General features: G+C 41.0%; 1 protein-coding gene across 1 annotated transcript; it reads left to right on the top strand.

Moving 5' to 3' along the window:
- The first annotated feature begins 553 nt into the window (after positions 1 to 553).
- On the top strand, positions 554 to 3,097 carry nanos1 (nanos homolog 1). The gene has a single exon (XM_084353970.1). The coding sequence runs from the start codon at positions 776 to 778 to the stop codon at positions 1,451 to 1,453; it is 678 nt and encodes a 225-aa protein (XP_084210096.1). The 5' UTR covers positions 554 to 775; the 3' UTR covers positions 1,454 to 3,097.
- Positions 3,098 to 11,488: the final 8,391 nt, after the last annotated feature.

Below are 11,488 nucleotides of genomic sequence, written 5' to 3' on the forward strand. Positions count from 1 at the left end.
GAATTGAAAATCAGCCTGTCCACTAAACCGAGTCGTAGCATGAGGAAACATGGACACACGAGGGTTTGGTTCATACGTTTGTCTTGGTTACATTTGGACATAATCGGATGCATCAGCACACATTATTCCTCCCCGGGCAGTGATATGATGGCTGCTGTCTGGAACAAAGGCCCCTCTGCTCTACTGGCAAACAAGGGGTTAAGGTGCGCGAACGCCCGAGCTGGCGTTGATGGTATTTCACGCGCAATGATTAACGATATTGATTCACGAAACATGCGGAATTGCAATGTTTTACTACCAAGGAGGAACAAAGAGCCGGGCTCTCCTCCTCTAATTGATCGGTAGTCGCGCTGAAATAATGTAATTAACTACAGTAAAGGCTTTGTGCGCGGAATGACTCCTCTGCGCACTTACCGAATCATTAACTACTAACTAAAAAAATGAAACTGCCTGAATCCACAAGCGCCAGAATGATGATTGATGTCGACAAAGCGCCTGCCCGCAAGAAAACAAGTCTGTCCAAATGTGGCTCTGAAGAAAGGGGAGCCTGCTTTCAACCTGATCAGAAACTTGGTTTTGAAGGGAGAGCGCCCCGCCCTCCTGGTCCTTATAACCAGAAAGCCTGTTTGCAGGACGCTCAAACATAACAGGAACACTGGAGACCACATCGACGTGCATGAACCAGTCCTGGAGACGAACCCTGGCTACAAAGACTTTACGGATTACGCTGGTTGTTTCGCCTTTTTGACCGCAAGCAGAACGACCAGAAGTGGCCATGGATTTTCTCAATCACAACTATTTGAACGCGCGCAGCCCATATGACTATACTTTTAATTTCTGGAACGACTATCTCGGGCTGACGACGTTGGTTACGAAGAATAATAAGCTCAGCATGCCCCAGAACCCCAACTCCATCACCGAGTCCCTGAAAGCGACCCTGGGCTTGGACGATTCCCCGGCGTGTCCGTGCGTAATCGCGGGCGGCGTTGGAGAGAGCGGGCACATGGACTGCTGCTGCCCGTCCGGGAGCCCCCCGCCGGCCTCCATCCTGGACTTGAAGGAGCGTTTCTCGATACTGAGCCCCTTCCAGAACCAGCTCGGCGTCCAGCCTGAGCGAGAGGTGGGCTTCGGGGGGAGCTTCGCGGGGTTCGATCTGTTCGGCATGGAGAGGAAGATGCGCAAACCCGCTTCTCGGAGCAAGCAGGAGCCCAAAATCTGCGTCTTCTGCCGAAATAACGGAGCCCCTGAGGAGGTGTACGGCTCTCACGTCCTGAAGACTCCGGACGGGAGGGTCGTGTGCCCGATTCTGAGGGCTTATACCTGTCCCCTGTGCAGTGCCAACGGGGACAATGCCCACACGATAAAGTACTGTCCGCTGTCAAAAGACCAGCCATCCCAGCGACCATTAAAGGGAGGGAGGGCTGTGGGTGGTAAGAGGATGAAGATATTCTGAACACACATGACTATAAAGTAAATTGAATTGCACTGAACAATTTCCAGATGACTGTTTTGATTTCGGCTCTAGCCTTTATCCCAGTTTCATAAACATATTGATTTGATCTTTTCTTTTTCTCTCTAAGATCTCTTATATTTTTATAGTTCTTTTATCCACATAGAATAATTTTATGCTTTATACATTGGATTTATTTTTCTTGCTAGTTTGTAGTCATTTGAGCGTGTGCATATAAATACATGTATCAATAATCACAACAAAGTGTGAATACGTTTTAAGAAAAAAGTATTTTGGTCATGTAGGGAAACACACTGACATTGGCTAAAGGGGATGAATGTCATATTTCTACCAAGTATTTTTGTACGGTGAGCTAAGCTCGCCATGATTTTCTTTTCTCGTCTTAGAAAACCAAAGTTATGTTTGCCATTAAAGAAGCTCAAGAATGTGTCATTAATGAGTACTTGTGTCTGACTGGAGGAGCAACTCTTTGATCCCATCTGCCTGCCTAAAAAACTCCACAACATATTTTCCAACTTGCTCCCAAAGTTGACATTCAATCTGCGAGGCAGGAAGAAAAAAAAAGGAAAAAAAAAAGACAATGTGGCCTCTGTTTAGAGCTCATATTCTCCGGGGAACATTATAATCAATTGTTGCCAAGTCAAACCTCTTTCTCCAATCCTATGTGATGAGATCTGACTCCAGCAGTCAGAAATGAGAGATACATTTTCTTATGTTTACATTCCCAAATAAGGGCGACACACTGGATTTCTTTTCCCTGTCAGGTCTCTCTTTCTCTCTCGGTCTCTGGTGTTTTATTGTTTTGGTTCTGCCCTGACAGTGTTTTCACCAGAGAGCCTCTTCATGGGCAGGTCTGCTCCGTGACATCATGTGGAGCCAGTCCCATTTACCTTTCGCCCCCAGTGTGGGGCTGAAAAATGGCAAAATGAATGTTAGTCAGCAACAACATGTTATCCCGTTATTTCTTTTTCTGAAGAATCCCAAAAAAAAGATGCAAAAATGTCGTGAATGTATGATTGAAAGTGTGTCACTTGCAGGACTGCACATTTCTGACAGTTTTGTTTACCAAAGGAATACATTGCATCGCAGAAAGAAGAGAGATTTGCTGTATTGTATATAAAGTGATGTTTATTCAGTATTTTAACATTACAAGTGACTTCAGAGGGCGCTACCTCAACAGGATTTTGTACTTACATGTAAAATGTCAACAGCAGTTTATTGATATAGTGCTGCCATTTATAATAAGGGTTTTGATAGTATTTTTGATCTTTGTATAACATAATTGTATTTTCATTTTGTTGCATTTAACATGATGGAAGTGAATTTCCAAGAAGCTATAAGCATCGCTCACCAAAAGGTGATTGTCTGTAAATAATGATTATACCCATACTTTTGAAAGTTTAGTTGTTCGATGTGACGTTCTTGAGTGTGGAGAGAGTGGATATTGCAAAAGGCTGACAAAAATGTGCCACTTTTAACAGAGGTTTTTTGATTAAATGAATAATAGAAAAAGAAACACTGTTGAACTTTGTTATTTATATTTTACCACGATTTTCCTGTATGCTGCTGTGCAGAATAACAACATATGAATCCACTAGAGAAATAAAAACTTATCAAGTATTTGGATCTATGTGGTCGTGTTCTTCAGTTGGTCCATGAACCCAGTTTGAAGGAGCACTGTGAAGTTCTGGGGAAGACTTTTAAATCAGAAGAGCAAAAGCTTCACTGACTGATTCTTTGTGTCTAAACAGAATAAACAAACTGACCTTAGAGAACGACACAATTTATACTGTTTTACTTTGTTTATACGTGGCGGACCCTGCCACCTTTCTAGCTTCAAACAGTGTTCTGGGACCTTATTTTCCTCTGAGAGCAGCTTGTTTATTCAGTTATAGAAAAAATAAATATGTCTGAGTTTGTATTATTACCTCATTATTACTGGAAATATAAAAAATCTGAGTTTGAATTTCTTCTCTAAAACTACATAGTGCTCCTTTAAGCAGAATCGTTTGAAGGAGTCTAAAATGATGCGATTTAGTGATTTGAAAATGAGCTGATTAAATCAAGCAGGAAAGTCGACTCAAAGCACGGGAATGTCCCTGCTTTCTCTAATTGGCCTGCTAACTGACTAACTCACACACTGTTGAGCCCTCATGCACACAACAACACATTCAGCAGAGAAAAACGTCCCTTTAACCTTTTGCTTTTGGACAAACTCGAAGTGATCTGCTGCTCTGGCATCTAAAAGATTTGTCTCTGAAGGACAAACACAGTGCCACGGTTGTTTAGGGAGGTCTGCCCACACAAGAATGTCTTGGCTTACGCCTCGCCATTCAAATGGATCATGTTTGCACTGAAGTGGATTGAATAGCTGGCCCTCCCGGCCTTCTCCGCCTGCCATCTGTGGAATGGCTGCTGCGGACATATTAAGGGGGCTCAAAACAGGCAGGAAGCTTTGCTGCTGCTTCTTGTTTTTGGGGAAAAAGTCAGAGCAATGTACAATTGTGCAGCTGTGAGAGCTTACAGCAGCCACTTACAAATGTCCCAGCAATGAGGGAACAATAAATAGAGATAAACCAAGATGGGTTCATGAATGACTTTACTGTCTCAACAGCAAAACAACCCCAGACATTCATAATTGTGGCTGATGCTGAGCATACAGTACAAGAACACATCAAGTCGACTGTACATACGAACATTAGCCCGAGGCATCCGGCTGGTGTCATCCACACCTTGGCTGTTCCTCCCTCCCTCCCTCTGTCTTCATGCATCTCTCCAGCTGAGGCTGCAGCATTAAAAATGGATGACTACTAAGTGCAACAGGGATTTATCTCAGTTAGAACAGTGGTGAAAAAGCCTGGTGGGCTAGTATTTCATGCAAACACAGTCAGCTAACAGGTCTTATTCCCTCTACGCCACAGCCTCCATTAGCCTCTGCAGACAGGGGCTATATAATCTATTTAGTTGCACCATTTATGAGATATGTATCTTTCATGATCATATAATATGTCTTAGCTGGCTGTTTTTGATGCAATATACAGTATGTGTACACAACAAGTCTCTCTGCAGAGCTTGACGGGAGAGCGATGTGAGGCGGGTTCGATTCAAGGCGAGATGTGGGGCCAACACTAAGTTTACAAAAATAAGAGATGAGTGAGGAAAGTGTTTTAATTAAAGGGCAGCGTTATCGCGTGTTGACTTGAGTTAGTTATCACCAGGAATGAAGCACCAGGATCCCCTCTGGCAGCTGATTAAGATTTAGCTCATGCTCTGCAGCATTAGTCTTTGCTGTTAATGTGATTTAGAGGATTCATTAATTCTCAACATCACGGTGGCTACACTGGATATTTCCTCATTAAAGTGCTCTGTAGTTTCAGTAGATCAGTGGTTCCCAGCCTTTTTGTCCGATGTACCACCGTCGCCCAACCAGATGGGCTCAGGTTCTCCTTTATTGGTCCATTTTTCTTCTTGGGTTTGCTCGATAAAAGATCAGTGCAGACAAAAAACAGCGTCTGTGTTTGATCCATGGAAGCATCTGTGGATCCATTCAAGATGAAGTTATCCTGGTAGTGTCTGTTTTTTCAACTTTTCATTTATACCACCAAATTCATACAGTCCATCATTTAGTAACTAACATCTCTGCATTCTTTTATATTCTGAAGCTCTACGTGTGAATTTAATGGCTTATAGGAGAACTGAAGACCAAAGAATCAACAAAACAGCAACAATACTAAACAGACACTTTAAAAAAGGCACATGAAACGTATCAGTTTCTATGTTCGAGTTCTGTTTTTCTGTTTTTCACTGATCGATGGTGACCTTGTATCTGGAACAGTGTCCTTTGTCAGCTGTATATTAGCTGTGACTCGTTCCATGATGAACACCTCCTTCACCTTTTGCTGCCATTGTTTTGCGTTCGGGAGTTGTGGCTGCGACAGTACAATTGTAATAGTTTAGTTTTGTAATAGATTTTTAGGCCAAGGTTTGATTTTTTTTATCCAAGATCGAAGCGATTTCCTTGTAAACATCAACCACATTCTCCTGCAGGTTTGGACCAGCCCATAATATATCTGATATGTCTCCTTGTTGGTCCCAACGCCTCCAACATAATGCTGAAGTTTTTCTGTATTTAGCCAGTTTTTTGTTTTTTTTACCTTTTGTGTTCAGCAAGTCTGGACAAGTTTGCATCCGACCTGTCGTCTCATCTGCTGATCATCTGAAGTAGACGAATTTGGACGTTTCAACCAATTGAGTTATTTTGACGCAGTGTTGTAAAAAGCACTCAAAAGTCTTTTTTAAGCTAAAATAAAGATATAGCGTTAAAATATTACTTTGGTAAAAGTGAAAGTCCTCCATATGTATCCATACGTGTCTGATATTAACTGTACGTAAGTATCAAAAGTCCAAGTATAAGTAAATCATACATATGTTTTTGTGTATATGCTGTATACTTTTTGAAGACTGATTATCAACGTGACTGATTATTGAATTCAATGTTCAGCATTTTTCTGGTTATTGACATCATAGTTTTGTTTTGTTTTAGCTGATTTCCAATAAAAAGTTATTTAAAAGTCTATAACTTTGACTCTAATGAGGTTCTTGACTCAATGTACTGATGATGATTCATCACTGCTAGCAACACTTGATAGTATAGTTAATAAATAATTTTCATCTTCAACACAAATACTTTAAGATACAAAATACAAATACTTATATATATATATATATATATATATATATATCACTGAATTATAATATTCCATCTCTCACCTGGTGCTGTAAGTGCAGAAGCAGCCTGTGCCGGAGGGTGACGGCTGTGGTTTTCTTTCCATGACCTTTTATTGAACTCAGGTGTCAGATTTTAGATTTAAGTGTCATTTGTCATACTATGAAATGTCACAGTAATCTATTTGTTTGCCTTCTTCTAATGCACTACAGTCATGCAAACTGACTAAATCAAACAACGGGCCATTTCAAAGGCATTCCTCTTCTTCATGGACCCATATAATAGCAATAAAGGCGAATAATAATAATAATAATAGGTTATAGATCTGGGCATTTCATTTGTCAGTTCCATCGGGTCCCAGAAAACACTTAGAATAATGATGTACAGTCCTCTTTACTGTTGCAGTAATCACAGCCTCTCTGTTGCCAGGTTGGCTGCAGAAAAACGTGATTTAAAATATTTTCTTGGATCAGTTGCTCTCTAATAAAGCTGACCCAAAAAACTGCATCAAAATACAACACAGCAGCTCTCTCAACCTCTGTGGCCGGTGTAATAGAGCTGAAGTTCAAACCCATGTGCCTGCTCCTCCAGGCAGGACAGAGCAAATACTGAGATGGCTCCGCTAAATGACCTAATGACCCATTTGCATAACATCCCTCTCTTTCATTGACCCACATGAGAACAGTGTGGAGGGCTGATAATAGGTTACAGATCTGCAGATTTCATTTACAGGCCCCATCATTTCCCCAGAATACTCTTGTAATGAGGATGCTCCTGTCGCCTAGCAACACCTGGGGATAAAACTGGCCAGCAGCTGAGCATGAAAGTCATCCACAGAGCGAGCCGAAGAGCAGAGCGTCTTCAGCCTTCACATTCGGTGGCGTATTGGTGATTTGATGCAGGTTTGATTTTAAAATTGGAAGGAAAGCCCTTAAAAGGGATGCATTTTCAACACAATAGTGCCCCCTGTGGTGATTAAAGGTATTACAAAAACATTCATACCTGTTTTGTGACACCTCCTATGGTCTGTGTTATTCGAAGCCGCTGATGTGGAAGGAATCATAATGACGAGTATGGTGTTATTGAACTCGCTGTCGACATCCCTGACCATTCGGCGGGCTCTGCGATAACAGCTCCGTCCCTCTGAGGGCAGATTACAGCTTTGATGCTTTAATTGAAATTTCAGAAAGGATTTATTTGAAACCAAAACTCGTTGCTGTTTAAGTGAGGCAGACAGGTTATTAAGTTTCTTTCACAGCATGATCAGCTTATTTCTCAGTGGCTGTTTCACTGCTGCAGATGCACTGTCAGCTGAAATAATCCTCCAAGTCACTGGTGCGTATCCATAAAAGATCTGCACTGCAAATAATCTCAACGTTTAGTCAATGAGCACAAGGTACTTTCTTCTTAAAAAGTTGTTCTGCATTGAAAACAAACATTCGTCTGTCAGTTCAATCACAGCCTGGCTCTGGCCATTCTCAGTTTATCCACGGTTATTGGCATATTCTTAGGCGGTCCACAGAAATAAAACAAAGCAGCAGGGGAGTTGTTTTCTGGTCATATCTTTGCCTCTTGGTATTTATAGTTTTCAGGAATTCAATTTCCTCCAGGCGTTGCCTTCCAAACAATGGCATCTTATGTGGATAAGAGCTTTCTGCAGGCTGTGATGAAGAATCCTGCTGAAAGGACGCAGCAGGAAGGGTGGAATTATTTATTATATTTGCTTATAGCATCCTTATATACAAGATGCTCTTTGTTGCTACTCATTCACTACATTACAACATCCTGGACTTCAACAGAGAAGCAGTGTTTCTGTGTGTTACCATTCATCTTGCTCCAGTGTTACATATGGCCTCTATCAGCAGAGATAATCGAGGCCACTTAACAACCCAAAGTGTCTCAATAAACTACTCCGACCAAAACAACAAGACACAATTTAAAAGAGAATGCTGTTCTTGAGTTAGGCTTCAAAAATCTGATTTCCTGTGTATTCTTTTAGAGGATGTATTGGTCATGATGCTGCTCTTGTTATACAAACAAAAAGAAAGACAGTTTGAGAGACGAGATCAAACCAATCACTGGAGGAAACGGCTGTGCTTGTTGAATTCTGATTATTTGGAAATGTTAAAGGTGTGTGAGGAGAAGGGTGTCACGCACTGTGTGGTGGTCCTGCAAGCATCAAGTCTGAAGCATCTTAAACCTGTCTGACCCTTCAGTTTGCTGTTGGTGTCAACTGCTCACAGCTGAAAAATAAATAACTATTTAATCTCTATTGAGAACTAAACTATTTAGCTTCTTTATCCATGAAGGTTTTGTATTTTTTTGTTTTTTCCCACTGTGTGATTTATCATCTGGATCACAGAGGAATACTTGTAGTGTTTTGTTATCTGCTAACGGCTGAAGCTCAGAGCTGCCACTAAACCATCTCAGTGTAATATTATACAGCCAGCAGGTTCTCTGGGAGGTTTGACGTGCCAGCTCGACGTCTGGACATGGACAGGAGATGTACTGCAGCCACTTCCAACATACGCACACATCGGCAAATGTGGTATAATCAATCAAATTATGGTAAAACTGGTGTTACCTTTTGAGTCATGAGTGACGCTACGCCCACAATCTGCACTGCAGAGGTGAAATACAACTATATTTACACTACTACTGTACTCATGTGTACATTTACTAGTATTTTCTTCTCATGCCATTGTATACTTCTACTCTATATTTCAAAGTGAAAGATTGTACTTTTCCCTCCAATACATTTATCTGACTACTGCAGCTTCTTTACAGCTCATGACGTACGGTACAAGTAAAACAGAATGCATTAGATGGCAAAAAATGAATTTTCAGCTATTCTGATAATTGGTCATTTTTTAATGCAGAAATATTTTATGATTTCAGCTTCACATGTGGCCATCTGCTGCTTTTCCTTTCATGAGTTTTAATTTATATTTAATAATTTTGAGGTGTGGACTATTGATGGGACAAACAAATCATTGTGTGGACAAATTATTTTCACAAACCAAACAATCACCTGATTAATAAAATAAACAGCAGATGAATCCATAACTTCAATAATCATTAGTTGCAGTGCCGGCCCAAGCCTTTTGGAGGCCCTAAGCAGAATTTGATTTGGCACCCCCATCCCACCACTGCGGAGTCACCTGTGCTTGACAAGTATTGACACAAATTTCACACTATAATGTTATATAATGTATGTATAATGTAATACAGTGACAGATTATGAACTGCTGTCCTCCTGGGCACAGATGCATAAGGACCCCCCCCACCTTATATGTACGAAAGTGGGTGCACTGACGGTAAACCTCAGTTAGCTTATGAACTTCAAACACTTCTGTGTCCTAGACATTTGCTCTAGTTGAAAGTGACTCTAGACTTGACTAGACAACAGTAGTGGCTCTTTCTGAATAAATAAAATAAAAAACAGAAAAACAAATAAATACATTTTCCCAGCTACATAACTCATAGTCACATTACAGCATATTCTTTAGTTGAGCTTAAAACACATGTTGTGAATAGTCTTAAACTCACTCTCACTCCTGTGTGCAGCTCGTGCTCCAAGTCACGCACCTTGACCTCAGTGCGCTCTGTCTCCCCTCTAAATTCATCAAACACATAGAAATGGACACAGTTTACGCAAACAGTTATTGTTGTGCTTTATCTATGGGGATATTTTTTACACGCAACATCAACATACACACTCAGCAGTCCGTCTTTCACTCCCGCTACTGCTACTTCCGTGTAACGAACTCTGCACGGGGCCAGGGGGCCTCAAGCAGCCGCTTAGTTCGCTTATGCCTCGGGCCGGCTCTGATTAGTTGCATATCTGTACAAAATAGTTCAGGATTTGTTCCACTTCAACCAACAACAACAGCAAAATCCTGCTTCAACATGAATCCATTAGTCATAATAATCTAATGATGATCTAATATATAATACAGTCACGTTCGGCATGTTTCTTTAATACTGTAAGTACAGTTTCCTGCTTGTGCTTTTGGTTAAAGGTAATGTGTGTAGGATTTTTGCCAATGTATGGGCAACAATTGAATAGACTATTTGTATAATTATGTTTTATTTTCTATATAATCACCTGAAAATAAGAATTGTTGTGGTTTCTTTACATTGTGTTGAGGCTACAGAGAGAGCGGGTCCTCTTCCACAAAGTCCACCATGTTTCACCTCTATGTTCTACTGTAGCCCAGAACGGACAAACCACACACCGACTCTAGAGACAGCCCTTTCGGGGGTTTTATTTGCTGTTTTGGTTTCCACCATAGAGGAGGGTGAGACGAGGTGTGTTCAGTTGGCTGCAGCCTTACCGCTTCATGCCACTTAATCCTTCACTCCAGACTTTTAAGGAACATTTTTAATGCAAGACTTTTACTTGGAGCAGACGTTTTATATTTTGGTCTTAAAACTTTTACCTCCTCTACCACCGCTACACTGCAGCTCTGCAGCGCTTAACAGGAAAAAGAAAAACATTTCAAGACATTCATCACTCCTCAAGCAAGTTTTTCTTTTAATAAAAAGAGATTATTGAGAAAAAAATATTTTAATTAAAGGGCAGTGTTATCACTCAGGTGCTGAGTAGTTATCACAGGATCCCCTCTGGCAGGTGATAAAGTCTAAGCTAGTGCTCGGCAGCAGTAGTTAGTCATCGCTGTTAAATTGACTTAGAGAATTCATTAATTCACACATCATCGCTGCTACATGAAATACTCCCAGTTAAACTTCAGTAGTTTACAAGATGAACTTTTGAGTCTTAAAGTGTTGGCTGTGATTTTCTTAAGATCGAAGGAACAAAACTGTCTCCTCTATCATACTGTTACTGCTCACTGCATTGTTACTGTAACTGCCTCACTGCATTGTTACTGTAACTGCCTCACTGCATTGTTACTGTTACTGCTCACTGCATTGTTACTGTTACTGCCTCACTGCATTGTTACTGTTACTGCTCACTGCATTGTTACTGTAACTGCCTCACTGCATTGTTACTGTTACTGCCTCACTGCATTGTTACTGTTACTGCTCACTGCATTGTTACTGTAACTGCCTCACTGCATTGTTACTGTTACTGCTCACTGCATTGTTACTGTTACTGCCTCACTGCATTGTTACTGTTACTGCTCACTGCATTACTGCCTACTGTCGGCTGCCTCACTGCATTGTTACTGTTACTGCTCACTGCATTGTTACTGTAACTGCCTCACTGCATTGTTACTGTAACTGCCTCATTGCATTGTTACTGTTACTGCCTCACTGCATTGTTACTG

Source organism: Pagrus pagrus (genome assembly GCF_965226575.1).
Source record: "Pagrus pagrus genome assembly, chromosome: 5".
Taxonomy (NCBI): Eukaryota; Metazoa; Chordata; class Actinopteri; order Spariformes; family Sparidae; genus Pagrus; species Pagrus pagrus.